At 65.6% G+C, this 14,196-nt stretch overlaps 6 protein-coding genes across 6 annotated transcripts; 2 read left to right on the forward strand and 4 right to left on the reverse strand.

The window, feature by feature from the left end:
* Nucleotides 1-970: 970 nt before the first annotated feature.
* On the reverse strand, nucleotides 971-1,597 carry EMIHUDRAFT_242658 (hypothetical protein; the record flags this gene model as incomplete). Its single annotated transcript, XM_005772111.1, has 2 exons — nucleotides 971-1,304; nucleotides 1,425-1,597. 2 exons carry the CDS (start codon nucleotides 1,595-1,597, stop codon nucleotides 971-973), a joined length of 507 nt encoding a protein of 168 aa, XP_005772168.1.
* Nucleotides 1,598-2,764: 1,167 nt separating this feature from the next.
* Nucleotides 2,765-4,153, reverse strand: EMIHUDRAFT_75396 (hypothetical protein; the record flags this gene model as incomplete). The annotated part of the gene is made up of 1 exon (XM_005772112.1): nucleotides 2,765-4,153. A coding segment is annotated over one exon (1,389 nt), but the record flags the coding sequence as incomplete, so codon positions are not given.
* A 427-nt stretch (nucleotides 4,154-4,580) lies between these two features.
* Nucleotides 4,581-5,089, reverse strand: EMIHUDRAFT_242661 (hypothetical protein; the record flags this gene model as incomplete). The annotated part of the gene is made up of 2 exons (XM_005772113.1): nucleotides 4,581-4,593; nucleotides 4,650-5,089. 2 exons carry the CDS (start codon nucleotides 5,087-5,089, stop codon nucleotides 4,581-4,583), a joined length of 453 nt encoding a protein of 150 aa, XP_005772170.1.
* A 1,121-nt stretch (nucleotides 5,090-6,210) lies between these two features.
* EMIHUDRAFT_242662 (hypothetical protein) lies at nucleotides 6,211-7,026 on the forward strand (the record flags this gene model as incomplete). The annotated part of the gene is made up of 3 exons (XM_005772114.1): nucleotides 6,211-6,216; nucleotides 6,287-6,805; nucleotides 6,874-7,026. 3 exons carry the CDS (start codon nucleotides 6,211-6,213, stop codon nucleotides 7,024-7,026), a joined length of 678 nt encoding a protein of 225 aa, XP_005772171.1.
* Nucleotides 7,027-7,646: 620 nt separating this feature from the next.
* Nucleotides 7,647-8,813, reverse strand: EMIHUDRAFT_242663 (hypothetical protein; the record flags this gene model as incomplete). The annotated part of the gene is made up of 1 exon (XM_005772115.1): nucleotides 7,647-8,813. One exon carries the CDS (start codon nucleotides 8,811-8,813, stop codon nucleotides 7,647-7,649), a length of 1,167 nt encoding a protein of 388 aa, XP_005772172.1.
* Nucleotides 8,814-10,355: 1,542 nt separating this feature from the next.
* Lhcf75 (light harvesting protein) lies at nucleotides 10,356-11,186 on the forward strand. Its single transcript, XM_005772116.1, has 2 exons — nucleotides 10,356-10,410; nucleotides 10,480-11,186. Exons 1-2 carry the CDS (start codon nucleotides 10,363-10,365, stop codon nucleotides 11,095-11,097), a joined length of 666 nt encoding a protein of 221 aa, XP_005772173.1. The 5' UTR covers nucleotides 10,356-10,362; the 3' UTR covers nucleotides 11,098-11,186.
* The last annotated feature ends 3,010 nt before the right edge of the window (nucleotides 11,187-14,196 follow it).

Raw genomic sequence — 14,196 nt, forward strand, 5'->3', positions numbered from 1 at the left:
CACTCTCGAGGCTATGCCTACACAGCCTCGCGCGCATGGGCAGTCAAGAGGGACCACGCTCTTCTCAGGACAGCGCCGGTGCCTCTCTCTTGGACCGGCAAACTTGGTGGTATCGTGTCACCAATGTGGGACCAGTGCGGCATCGCCCATCGCGCCATCGACAGCTCTGAACTGCGCCTCACCACTGACCGGGAAGGCCGCCAAGTGGGTCAGCACCGTCGCACATTGTGGCAGCAGTCACCAGCGCATGTCTGATAGCTAGAGCAGCAGCGTCAGGGTCTCGCAGGGTCGGATCGTGTCAAGCCTCTCGCCCGGCCGGCCGCGTGCAGACGTCGGCCTGTCTACTGTCTGGAGTGATCTGTCGGCGGTCAGTACGACCGATCAGGTCGGAGTTTTCTGATGATTGGAGGGTCTATCTGTATGTACTCCTCGAGATCTCTCCAAATCTGCCCTCTGTTAGACCGGGTTAGATCGGGAAGCCGGTGCTAGTGGAGACTAGTGGAGCCGGAGGCCCGGAGCCCCGTTTCCGCCGACTGCTGGTGCTTGCGCGGCGCACGGTGTGGGCCGGGGGCACCCGCGCCACCCCAGAGCGACCCGGCCGGACGGGGGACACACGCGCCCAGGACGCGCGCCGGGGAGAGCCGGGACGAGCCGAGAAGCCCGCCAGCGGAAGAGGGGCAGCCCGGGCCCGGAGGCCCCGGCGCGGTCCGCGGAGCGGAGACAAAACCGAAAACGAGTCTCGCTCTTCGCGCGATCTCAACACTCGACACAACATGCAAAGGTTCAAAAGGGAACGGCACACACACACACACACACACACACACACACACACACACACACACACACACACACACGTCACGCAGAGACCGGAGCGAGGAAAGGCAGACAGACACACCATGAGAAGACGGCCACGTGCACAACTGTCCCGGGATGAACCGGGAGTCACTGTCCCTTCTACGAATATGCGCCGTCACCTCTTGCTGTCGCTCGGCCAGAGGAGCTGCGAGCCGTCGAGGTGCAGCGCTGGCGGCACCCCTGCCCGCGCAGCCGCGGGCAGCTGCATGCGGAATGTGGCGCCCGGCTTCAGCACCGTGACGGGCTTGCCGGACGCGCCGAGCAGCCGGAACGTCCTGCTCGTCTCGCCGAGGACGTGGCCCTCGATCCCGACGTGGGATGGGCAGCGGCTGGCGACGACAGCCATGAAGGAGCCGTGTCGGTCCATCTCGGCGCACAAGGCCGCGAGCGCGCGCAGCTCCGTCGATGGCAGAGCAGCAACCGCGGCCGACGCATAGGCCTCCCACAGCCTGCGGCGGGGCAGACCCGTCAGGCGCTGCGGTGGTGGCTGGTGGCAGCGAGGGCTGGCGCACCGGTGCTGCTCCTGCATCTGTGCGGGGCTGGCGACCGGTTTGGCTCGTCGCGACGACCGTTTCGCCGCTCCGGGCGTGCGCACCGGTGCCGCCGGCGCGCTGTGCCGTGCGGGGCGGCCGCGTGCGCCCCGTCGGAGGAGGAGGCTGCGGCCGCGCAGCTTGCTCCGGATCTCTTGCATCGCGCGGTCGCGCTTGAGCCCTTTGAGCGCGCGCAGGAGGAAGCCCTCCATTGTTCGCGGACCCTGGAGCGCGGTGCCCCGGAGCGGCTTCCCGGTGAAAAAAAGGAATAAGCGGCGGCGTCGCAAGCTGGGAAGAGGACCGCCGCAAGCGGCGTGGCGTGGAGCGGTTGAGCGTCCCTCCGGGGGCCCCTCTGCGCCGGGGAGGCGTTGTTGGAGGCTAGGACGCAAGCGTCCGTCGCTCAAACTCGGGGCCCACTCACTCCGACAAACAAACAAAATCTCTCTCTCTCTCACTCCGCTACGGGCTACGCTCCGACCCGAATTTGGAGGGCCTGAAAGTTTAAGGTGTTGCTGCGCAAAAGGGGAAGACGCTCCACGCACAAAGTACATGTATCAGTTCTTACGAACGTACTTCCTCTTAGGCGGACCCTCCCGATGCCAGGACGCATCTAGTGCCAGGGTACGCTTTGGTAGGAGAGGTTGGTTAGCTTGTTCGTTTAGCCGCCCACATGCTACGGGGGTGATGCCGCATGGTTCGGCCTGCTTGGCCTTTAGTGGGAGTTGACCACACTGGTCACCTGCAACATGTTCGCCGGTTGAAGGAAAGACATAGGCACGCTGCGACGCTTCCCACACCGGGATCTCTTGCCCGTAAGTTGTGACAGCCCGTTGTGGATCGCGCACGCGCGCCGCAGCTCGCCGCACTTGACCGAAGGTGAGACCCGGCAGCTGAGGCAGCAACGCCTCGTGAATTTTCTTGTTGCTGAGGTACATGGATCCCCTTTGCTGCATCAGCTCCTTCACGGCAGCGAGTGCCTCTTTCGAGGACGGCATGGCGTCAGGATATGTTGTTCACGCCAGCGCTCACGAGCGATAGTCAATGCAGACCGGACTGCAGATTGATGCGACTCCCCTAGCGCTGCTGCAACGGTGGTGTGATCTACAGGCTTGCGCCGTGCTGCTCGAACACCTCGTACACGCGATCGACTAGCCTCAGCTATAGCCTATAGCGTATACTATAGGGTATAGGCGGGCGCGCGCATTGAGGCCTTGCCGCCATCGCGTTGCCGCGAAGGAAAAAAGAATTGTGGCAGGCGCCGTTTCTTCTTTATTTTTGGAAAGGTGGCGTGAAAAGTTAGCAAGCACCCAGCTGCGCAGCAGCCTCCGGGCCGCGACCTGTGAAGGCGATTCTCCCCTGAGATGCGACTGTCCTCAGGCTCAGCTCCCGCCAAGGCTTCCGTCAAACGAGGTGAAGCCGGCCAGGGTGAAGACGATGTAGAAGGGCTTCTCCGGCAGCTGCGAGCACCAGTTCCACGCCGACGTGAGTCGGCCGTCGATGCAGGACCCGGCGTCGAAAAAGTTGTCGCCGCCCGAGCCGTCAAAGGCGAAGCGGAAGAAGTCGCGCAGGATGGCGCGCGTGAGCGCGCGCACGCCGCCAAAGGTCGCGTCGATCCAGGCGCCGATCTTTTGGTCGTCGGCGTGCAGCTTCGGGAGCGCGTCGAGGGTGGCGAGGAGCGGGTTGAGGATGTGCTCCACCTGCGAGTACTTGTCGATGAAGAGCAGCGCGTTTGGGACGTTCGAGTCGCCCAGGTGCACCAGCGACGAGCCCACCCACCCTCCGCTCGCCTTGAGCTGCGTCGCGCGCAGCAGCTCGAGCAGCGCGGCGCGAGTGCGCGGCGCCTCCTGCACGCGCTGCAGCCCCTGCCCCGTGTCGCGCTGCTCGTACGGGTTGCTCGGGTCGAGCAGGTCCTGCTCGGCGAGGTGCCACAGCCGGAACATGTCGTTCGCAATCTCGCGCCACAGCGTGAGCGTCTGCAGCACAAAAGCGTGCTGCCGCGCGTGCGAGTGCGTGAGCCGAGCCCCCTCCCGCCCGAGCTCGATCGCGAGAGAGCCGCCGCCCGCGCCGCCCTCGCCCGCGCCGCCCTCGCCCGCGCCGCCCTCGCCGCCGAAGTGGGAGAGGAGCAGCGAGATGACGCGGTCGACTGGGTCGCGGGCCTGGTAGAGGTAGGCGTGGTTGTCTCCGATCGAGTAGATGCAGCGCCGCAGCTCGTCCGGCTCGCAGGCGGCGCCGCGGTATCGCGCGGCGAGCGTCTCGATGGCGCGCTCCTTCGCCTTGATCTCGCGCTCGATCGTGTAGCGCGCCTTGCCCGGCTCCGGCGCGATGGTCTGCGTCGCGGTCGCGATGAGCGGGTCGGAGAGCATGTCGGCGGCGCCGAGCTCCTCGAGCCTCGCGTGCACGGTCCGGACGGGCGCCACGGGCGAGAACTCGAGGTGCTCCTCTGCCCACGGCGCGGCTGCGTCCTGGAGAAGGTAGACGAGCTTCGCGTACGTGTCGCCCATCTTCTCGGGGTTGATGATCTTGTAGCGGCGCGCCGTCTCGAAGATGGTCTGGAGGAGCACCCCGTAGTCGCGGCTCGAGGTCTGTCGCGCCGCCAGCTCCTGCCCCTTGACGTAGTCGCAGCAGAGGACGATCGCGGTGAAGACGGAGTCGAACTCGCGCATCTGCAGCTGCCTCCGCTTGGCGGAGCCCGCGAGCCGCGGCGCGTCCACCGCGTCTGTGTAGCGCGAGATGGAGAGAACCGACTCGACCAGCCGGAGCATCCGCCTGCGGGACGCGCCATCGACGCGTCAAGGACGTGGCGCTGGTCCTCCCCCCACTCTGCCGCCGGAGGAGGCGCCGCTCGTTGCGGGCGAGCCGGAGCGGGATGTGCCTCGCCTACTCAAAGAGGACTCGAGATTGCCCGAGCTTGGTTAGTCCGCCGGAGCGGGGTGTGGCTCGCCCGCTCGACAAAGTAGCCCGCGAGCGCCTACGGACAGGTCCGAGACACGTCCACGACGTCCCCACCACACGCCCCTCTTCCACGACGCCCCCGACAGCGCCTGCTTGGAGAGCGCGTGCTCCTCCTCCGGCTCCTCCTCGCGCCACCAGAGCGAGGACGCGGCGCGCAGCATCCGCCCGGCGAGCGCTCGCGCGGAGGAGAGAGTGCTCTCCTCCTCCTCCTCCTCCTCCTCCTCCTCAGGAGCCTCCTCCTCCTCAGGAGCCTCCCCTTCCGCAGCCGCCGCCTCGGCCCCGAGCAGCTCCTCTCGCTCCCTCTCGCGCAACGCCGCCTCCGCCGAGTCCGCCTCTCGTGCGCCAGGCAGCGAGAGGATGAGCTCCTCGATCTCGACGTGGCCGCCCTCCCTCGCCTCCACGAGCGGCGTGCGCCCGTGCGAGTCCTTCTTGAAGGCGCCCTCTGGATAGACCGCCAGCAGCGCCCGACACACGCCAAGCTGTCCACCCATGGCAGCTAGGTGGAGCGGCTCGTAGCCGCCACGCGAGGCCACCTTGGCCGCCTCGGGGCACGCCGCGACGGCAGCCTCCACCACCGCCACCGCCGCGCCCCAGCGGGCAGCGTGGTGCAGAGGCAGCCAGCGCTCCCACGAGTCGTCCGCCTGGATCAGAAGCTCAGGCTGCGACTCGATCAGCGCAAGCACTGTTGCGTCCGCAGCGCCGTCTTTGAAGGCGGCGTGCAGCGCGTTCGAGGAGCAGGATGCGCGGTCCATAAGCACATGCGAGTCGGCCAAAGGATTTGGATAAGCTGTGTGCCGCTCCGAGTCTGGTCGTGGTCGAGACCGAGGTGTCGAACTGAGAGGCACTCCTGGAGGCTGCCTCCGGCCACCGCTCGACTACCCACGCACATGGCCGGTCCTGTGGCTTGCCTGGGCTTGCTCAGAAGCCTCAATTCGCGCACACCTTTGCTCTCTGGCTCCCGCGAGTGCGTTCAGGCCACTCAAGCAGGCGACGCCGAGCACCCGCAACGCATCTCGCTGGGGCGCCACCTATCGACCCGACTGATTGGCAGCATCAAAGCCGACCCCATGACGGTCCTTCAACCCCATGAGACAGGCAGTTGCGCCCTGATCTCGGTCCAAGACGGCCAACGCCGTGTCCGGCACCTGCTGGCTGCTTCACGGGGATGCCCCCCCCGGACACATGCTGCAGCCGCGAGTGGATGTATTGGTCGTTTGTGGGTCCCCCAAGACTACTCTAGTAGGGGCCGGGCGCTGGAGCGTCGGCGGTACACCTGTGCAGATGTTGCACGGGTGAAATGGCTCCTCGTACAGGGTAGGAGGCAGGTGGTGGGTTTGAGTGTCGTGAGTGCTTGCAGCCGCGAGTACAGCACCGTTTGTGACTCCCATGGATGCAGTTGGGTGGGGCACGGTGCTGGGGGGCTGTCCGGTGCGCCACAACAGCCTCCCTGGCTGACCCCCATCCAGTTCGACACCTCCATCCTGACCGTGGAACCCCAACTTCAACCGGTCATATCTTGGGCGGAATGGCACCTAAGGAGCTCATCCTGGGCGGTTTGGGGGAGTCTTGGGGGTGTACTTGAAGGTGGTAAAAAGAGTTTTGCATTGCAGCTTAACCGGGGGGCGTGCTGAGCAGCGTGAAAACAGCGGCACACAGCTTATTCCGCACTGTGGTGGCGGCGCCGTCTGCCAGCCCTCCCTTGGGTATGTGAGCACTTGAGCACTGGATAGGGTCGATTCCGCGTGGTACGGGACCCCTCGATCGTCTCGCCCTCCCTCACTGGTATGTTCATTGGGGGGGGTCATAACAAACACGGTACAGGATCGAGGTGCACGCTGCCGAAGCAGTGTCGTCCCCCCTCTCCCCGACGGCGATGGCGGTGTGACCGATCGAGCTACAAGAGGAGCTTGTTCAGCAGGATCCGGGTTAGGCTGGCGCACTACCTGCAGGCTGTCCACGACGACCCGGAGCAGGACGGGCTGTGGGACTACCTCTTTTGCACCGAGATGATGCCACAAGAAACCTACTTTTCGCGCGACGGCGTGAACGATATGTTCCTGCCTTTCCACCCCGACGAAGCGTACAACATGTCCTACATCCACAAGAGGTGTCGCGAGAAGTGGGGCGTGGAGCCGAATCCCACCCGGGTCGCCGACTGGCTTGGCGGCATGGAGGCGCTGAAGCAGGCCTCCAACATTGTCTTGTCCAACGGGCTGTACGACCCCTGGTCCGCAATCGGCGTCCTCTCGAGCGTGTCGGAGACGGTGGTGGCGGTCATCATTCCCGAGGGCGCACACCACCTTGACCTGATGTTTGCGCACCCGGATGATCCGTTGAGTGTGCGGGAGGCGCGCCATGTGGAGCTTCAGCACATTAAGCGTTGGCTCGGCCTCAGCGGCACCTTGCCGACGCCGATGCTGGCGCAGGGGCTGGAGCGCGGCACGTCCATCGCGAGCGCATCAGCGGCAGTCCCACTCATCACGGCTCAAGCTGACTCGGCGCGCATGCATCTCAGCGCACCACGGTTGTCCACTAGGCCGGGTCCCTCGTCGTCATCCTCGTCGTGGCGTCCGCCTCGCTGGCCATCGCCTTTTTGTTCCGCGCCGGCCGAGGACACAAATGGAAGGCGAAGGTCGTCGTTGATGGGCAGGGCGAGGCAGCGGATGCGTACAAGGCCATGGAAGGTTAAACGGCCAAGACACTCTTCTCTGACTCTTCTCACAGGGGAGATACAGTAGCGTCGGGTACGCTTGTGTAATGCGAGCGAAGACATGCTGCGAGATGACGATTTTACGTGCGTCGTGCGTGGCTGTGGATCCATCTTCAACTTCATAGTCCGTGTGTCTGTGTGGCTCTGTGCCGCCCCCTTTTCCTCTGAGCTCTGTGCACTGTGTTGCACTAGAGCCGTATGCTGTATGCAGTGTGCGTGTGGGGAGTGGGGTGTGTGTGGCATACACATACATCCCAATGTGCAAAATGAATGCCAATCCAGGATCCATCTCTCTCCACACACGCCCATTAGCATTACACACACACGGCTTTACGTAGCACCGTTACGCTTTACACATATGTGTATACGGCTCTGACGGACTCGCGCAGAGGGTCTCGGCTCTCGCGCCGCGGGCGCACGTTGTGCATGTGTTGTGTACATGTAACCTTCTCTCTCCTCCAGTCCGCCCGACGTCGCGTCGGACTGCGCGGGCCGCACAGCGAGACCAGAGTCGCAGTCGGGACACCCACGGGGCGCAGCACGCACGCACTCGCAGAGAGAGGGGGGGGCGGGGGTGACTGCACACTAATGACGAAAAGTCACCCGGCCGCTCCGGGCTCCCAGTCGCGCTCCGCCCTGCCTGTTGCCTCTTTACGCGTCAGGCGGATGCTGTCGTTCGCATACTTGAGGCCGACGGCAAGAGCCAGCGGCTCCTCCTCCCCTTCCACTGGCTCTGTGTTCAGCGGCAGCAGCCGGGCCGTTCCCACCGCGGCGCCGTGCCGCGTCATCTGCAGCCCGAGGGCGCGCCGCGTCGCGTCGATGGTCACGACGAGCACGTCGCCAGAGCGAACCTCTAGGTCCGGCTCCTCCCACACACCCCACTCTCCCCCACTCGTCCTGCCGCCACGCGAGGCACGTTGCGACTGGCTGAGGGCGCGAATCTCATGAAAGGTGGAGGCGCCCGTGCCCTCGACGCAGAAGCCCCACGCGCCTTCCCAGCAGCGGGAGCCGGGCGCCCACGCGGTGTCGGAGTTTACGTTGCACGTCGGCGTGACACACCCGACTGCAACTGCGGGCGGCGCGGAGAGAGAGCACAGCCGCGCCAGCTCCACCTCGTAGCTGACTCGGCCGCGCAAGACCCACTCAGATGCCACGACGGTGCGGAAGGAGTGCAGCCCCGAGTACCGATGGCGAACGGCGCAGGACGGGTCCGGTGTTGACCGCTCGCCAACGTTGCCAGCCTGCTCAAGCATAAAGTGACGGCACTGCTTGAAGGACGCCTCGCCAGCGGTGACGGTGACTTTCCGCAGCGCATACCAGCCACCGCCCGTCTCTGGCAGGACGCGCGGAATGTAGCTCGCCGTCACGACTCTGGCGCAGCGAGCGCAAGTGACGAGCGCGGTGCTGCCTCCTCCCGCACCCCACTGTATGGCGTGGTGATGCCGTCGCAGCCCGTGACACGGAGGATCACCGCCGCCGCCGCCGCCACACAGCGTCAAGTCGGCGGATTCCACTGACGCCGCACGCTCGACAATGGCGGTGACGAGCTCGGGAGGCAGAGCCACCTCAAGCTGGCGGAGCAGCGCCGCAAGCCTCGCGCAGTGCACCGCTAGGATTTCGCGAAACCTCGCGCCATTGATGCTTGCCGCACTCTCGCTTTGGAGGAGAGTGGAGAGGGACGCGCGCTCGTCCTCGGTGGCGGGCCCTTCCAGCGACCCGCCTCCGAGCATGCTGATGATTGCATGCATCATCCCGTCGCCAAGCATCTGACAGATGGGCTGCGGACCGCGAGAAATCTGCCGTCGCAGTTGTTTGTGTAGAACCAGTGGAAATTCAGTTGTCAGATGTCACGATGCATCCGAAGGGGACCCCAGCGCCGGCATCATCCGTAGAGGCACGAGTGTTCGAAGAGAGAGTGGACCTGAGCAACGACATGACTTGGAGGCAAATGATCGGAATGGGAGTCAGAAATGTGGTCCTTGCGCGAGGGGAGCTCGATAGACTCGAGGGGCCAGGATATGCAGCGAGGAGGGCGGAGCTGCGCCGAAAGGCGAAAGAAGCCGAGAGAACAAGGGAACGGCAGGCGGCGGCGCCGCAGGACGAGACAGAAGAGAATGACGCGACAGAGGAGGAAGTGACAAGGGAGAGAACGACGAGAGTGGGACGGCCGCGAGGTGGCATGAAGGTTGCAGCGAGAATCGGCGAGAGACTGCGAAAAGAGATAGGAAGAGGCAGACTCCCTAGGGTGGGCGACGGCTAGCGCATCACACTCCTCTCCTTAAAATCCCTGTGTGGTGGCGGCGTGCCGTCCTCCCATCCCTCCCTTGGGTTGTCTGTTTTCTTTCTTTCTTTATTCTTGGCAAATCAAGACACAGAGCTCACACAGTTGTTGTGTTGAAATTTTATCACCACCTCTGATCTCGCTCCGCTTTAGTTCTACTCAAAAAACGCGTCACACCTCCCGACGATGTGATGATGTCGCGCAACATCTCACCCACAAATTCCGCCTCGATTGTTTTTTCCGCCTCGTCGCCATCTGGGTACCACTTCTCGGGCGGGGTATTTGATGTAATGATAACACGCTGCCGAGCACGCCGCGAGCTTACGCCACGCCGTGTACTTTCAACGCTCGGTCGTACACCGTTGGCCGCCTGACTAGCAGGGTCATGAGATCATGGAGAGGCACTTTTCCATCGAAGCTATCGAGGACGATGTCCGCCTGGCCGCGGTATTCGCGCCATTGGGTATCGACGCTGCTTGGTATCGACGCTGCTTGGTATCGACGCTGCTTTCCTTGCGACGTTGACTTTTGTAACGTTTTTTCCAGTGTATGTAGCTCTTACGAACACACCCGAGGGTGAACTGCTGACAGGGTTTGCGATGAGGAGCGATCCGAACGTGGTATTCGGGTGATCAGATCACTACCGCCTTTTTTGATCGGAAGGTGACCGCGTCGCCACCGTGGGCGTCGGGAAATGACCGGTTGGGGGGATTCAAAGGCTGATCCCCCCTGAGCCTCTTTCGGAAAACGACCGCTTCGAGTCGGTCGGAAGGTGACCGCTCAAGTGACCGGTCCAATATGAAATGACCGGTCCCAACGAGGGGCCGCCGGAATCCGAGGTAGACTAGCCTTCTAGCACTTGGAGCACTTGGAGTGCAATCAGTAACCGCACATCCAGGGCCGGGGAGCTCAGAAGCGCACCCTAGCCTTCTCCCTTCTCCGTTTCGCGGAAGAGTCGCGCAAACCTCCCGTCACGTGCCCGCATCAGCGCCTAGATTCGGGAAGGCGCTCGGACACTTCCGAAAACCGCAAGCATGCTCTCCCTCTCGCTGCAGTCCACCTCCTTCCACGGCGTTGCGTCGGCGCGCGCCCGGCCCACCTCCCCCGCCCGCGCGCTGCCCCGCCGACGCCGCCCGCCCTCTCGTCCGCAGGTCCCGTCGCGCGTCCAGCCGACCATGCTCTTCGGCGCCAAGGCGTCGGCGCCCAAGAAGGCCCCGGCCTTCGCGTACGGCCTGCCCGGCAACTTCAACGCGCTCGGCGGCTCCGAGCTGAACTGGGACCCGGCCGGCTTCCTCGAGGGCAAGTCCGAGCTCGAGGTCAACCGCTACCGCGAGGCCGAGCTCACGCACGGCCGCGTCGGCATGCTCGCGTCGCTCGGCTTCCTCGTGCAGGAGAAGTTCCACCCGCTCTTCTCGGGCGACGGCGGCCCGGCTATCGACCAGATCCCCCAGCTGCCGGTCTGGCTCTGGGTGGTGATGGGCGGCGGCATCGCCGCCGCCGAGGCGGCGCGCATCAACATCGCCTTCCGTGAGCTCGACGGCGAGAAGCTCAAGGCGGAGACGGCGCTGCGGCCGGGCTACACCCCGGGCGACCTGGGCTTCGACCCGCTCGGCTTCTCCAAGGACCTGTCCGCCGACGAGTTCAAGCTCATGCAGGAGAAGGAGCTCGCCCACGCCCGCCTCGCCATGATCGCCGCCGCTGGCTTCCTCGCGCAGGAGGCCGTCACCCACGCCACCTGGGGCACCGTCTACGGCCTGCCCGACTTCTAGACCGCCAGCCCACCCCGTGTTGCAACGCTGAGATCTCGTGCTGAGGCTCTTATTTTGGTGATGAGGACTATGTGAAAAGGGTTACGTGATCTTGGCGAGACCTCTCATCCTCAAAATACAAAAACACGATATGATACACTTCGGAGCAAAATACTTGATACGGAGTTCTTAAGATATGAGATAGATATTGCGTGCCGTAGCCTAACGATAGCGGTACCGTACCGCGTGCTCACGAACAGACACGACATCACATATCATCACAAAACGACGCCCCGGCGCCGGTGGCGCCAGCCTCGAGCCTGGGCGCCAGCCAGCCCTTGCGGTGTGACGAGAGATCGGCTCCCATTCCCACTGAGAGCGCGGCGCCGAGGGACCGAACCCCCCGCGTACATACCTCGCGCAACGCCGGGGTCCACGGCTCACCCCGCTGGTCAGGGCGTGGGCGTCACCTCACGGGCCGAACGACTTCGCCCCCACAGTTGCGGTCGCTGGGCGCTCGGCGGCTTTCAGGGCAGCCTTCTTGCGAAGCAGCACCTACAAGAAATTTCGCATAGCGGGTAGAAGGGCGCAAACGCTGGGCGGTGCCTCAAGGACAAAACAAAACGATGACGCGCCGAGAGCTCATCTAGCTCCTCGTGGTGGCAGCTTCGCCACACAGCCCCGAACGGTACATGGAGAAGGGAGCTCCCGTCCACCTGGCACTCGGTTGAGAGCGATGACCCCATTCAGGTGATGCCGATCGGAGATGTGTTTGAAAACATCGTACATATAAACATGATGCAGGTAGTAATATTTCAGGGGGTATGTGTGTGCGTGTGTTGGGTGTGTGTTTTCCCTCTCGGCGAGCACCACGGTGCTCGCGGATTCGACCATCCGCCTGACTACCATTCCGACGACGCCTTCTGTGAGGAGGACGGCATCTGTGAGGGCGACGGCTTCTAAGCCGTCGCCTTTGCAGTGCCAGTCCCGTACCCGGTGTCGTGGGAGGGCTTGTAAAATTCTTTTCTTCGCCAGGCGCCAGTCAGTCCACCAAAGTCCACCAAGCGCTCGTCGCCGGATCGACTTCGGCAGGCATCATGGTTCCGGCAGGCACGCGCCTCCGATTCGGCCCGGGCGATCGGGTGGAGTGCTGCATTTGCACGCGCTCCTTCGAGGACCGCTGGCAGCCGGGCGTCATCGCGTCCATCTTCTATCGTGAGGAAGGCTTCGCGCGCGGCATGTTTGCTGCGTATCAGGTCCGTCTCGACGACGGACGGCTCGTCTACTCGCCCTCGGACGAGGCGCGCTTCGTCCGGGCGAGTGCCGCCGTGCTGCGCCCGGCGGCGCATCCTTCGTGGCCGTCGGCTCCGCGGCCCGCAGATTTCGTCAGTCTGATCTGCTGCGCCGAAATGCCGCTGCCGCTGCCAGTGAGCGAGTTCGTGTCCAGACTCTCGCGGTGCGCCCGGCGGCGCGTGCCCGAAGGCGAGCAGAGGTGCCTCACGCCGCTCGGCTTGCCGCCGCCGTTGGCTCGGCTGGTGGTTGGCGTGTGTGGGCTCTCGTCATTCGCAAAACCCCGCTCTCCCCTCTCCTTCCTGTCGCCGCCATCGGCGGCGGCGCTGGAGCCGTCCAGCGCCATGTCCATGGCGCGGCGCGCGCTCCTCTCCCAGCCCGCCTCCTGCTCGTCCCTCTGCGCGCTTCTCGCGCACACGCCGCGCCTCTCCGACGGGACTCTGACCACGGGAGGGCTGCCCGGAGGGCTCGGCGAGGTGCACGGCCACCCGAGGCTGCGGTGGCGCTTCACTGGCGACTGGGACGACCCGGACGGCGCCGCCGGGGCCGCCTCAGCGGTCGAAGGTGGCGGCGGCGGCGAGCGGCTCTCCCCTCCCCAGTCGGGCGCATGCTACGTGCTGCTGACGCACCACGCGCTCTCGCTGCTGGCTCTCGTCGCGGACGGCACGTCCAACGGCGGCGCGGGGGCGACGCGCCTGCTGTGTGCGTCGCCCCACTTTCCGTCTCTCGTCTGCCGGCTGGTCGAGCTCGTGTGCAGGCACGACGAGGACCGGCGGCTGATGCGGTTGCCTGGCCTCGCTCTCTCCCTCCTCGTCCGCCTCGCCTCGGCACAGCCGCGCGTGCTGTGGCTGCTCACTTCGCCGGGCGCGTGCCACACGCGGTGGGACATGGTGCAGCGGCGCTGGGTGTGCGCCGACCCGTCGCGGCTCGAGTCTGCGCTGCGCATCATCCAGCGCTCTCCCGGCGAGGGGCGACCGCTCGCCGCCGCCTGGCAGCCTCTCTCTGCCAGCTGCGGCAACGGCGTGGGCGGCGGCCCAGGGGAGTACGTCGCGGCGATGCGCGCGCAAGCGGCGGACTTGCGGGCTGCGATGGGCGCCTTCCGCGCCGTGCCGCCGGGCCCGCTCTCGGAGGGTGGAGGGCCGAGGGCGGAGGCGGCAGCTGCCGAGGTGGAGGCAGCCTTTGACGCGCTCGTCGAGGCGCTGCCTGCGGGGAGCGGCGGCGGCGGCGGCCACACCTCTGGCGGCCACACCGCTGGCCACACCTCTGGCGTGCCGAGCTGCGACTCGCTCTCCGATGAGCTGGCGAGCTGCTGCTCGGAGGCGGCGCGCTCGTGCGCCATGCGCTGGCTCACCGACGCGGTGCTGCTGCCGCCCGGCCGCGCCGTCGCGCTGCGAGGTCTCGCCGGCCGGCCGGAGCTGAACGGCTGCTGCGGCGTCGTCGACGGCACCCGGAACGGCGGCCGGTACCCGGTGTGGCTCTTCTGCGGCGGCGGCGGGGCGGCGCCGCTGCCGCTGGCGGTGCGGCCGCACAACCTCGCCCTCCTCGCGGACGACGCTGCCGCGGAGCAGGTTGCAGCTGCGCGGCGGGCGGCGCGGCGGGAGCGGCGCGAGGCGCGCAGCGCGCCCGGCTTGCTTCGCAGCTGCGGGCCCGCTGGGCGAAGCCTCGTCGTGGGGATGCTCTGCCGCGTCGGCTCTTCTCCGCAGCCCGACTTGCTCGGGTCGCTCGTCTGCCTCACGGGCATGCGGCGGGAGCCGACCGAGCCAGGGGGTCCGCGGCTCTGGCACACGCGCCGCCTCCTCAGCCGCACCGAATCGCGTCGCAGGGCGGAGC

Source organism: Emiliania huxleyi (assembly GCF_000372725.1).
Source record: "Emiliania huxleyi CCMP1516 unplaced genomic scaffold EMIHUscaffold_365, whole genome shotgun sequence".
NCBI classification, from domain to species: Eukaryota; Haptophyta; order Isochrysidales; family Noelaerhabdaceae; genus Emiliania; species Emiliania huxleyi.

What these genes read in the sequence shown, in the direction of transcription:
- Lhcf75 (XM_005772116.1), top strand. Translation starts at nt 10,363, where the DNA reads ATGCTCTCCCTCTCGCTGCAGTCCACCTCCTTCCACGGCGTTGCGTCG. An exon ending in CCTTCCACGGCGTTGCGTCG is followed by an intron (nt 10,411 to 10,479) that starts GCGCGCGCCCGG and finishes TCTCGTCCGCAG; the next exon opens with GTCCCGTCGCGCGTCCAGCC.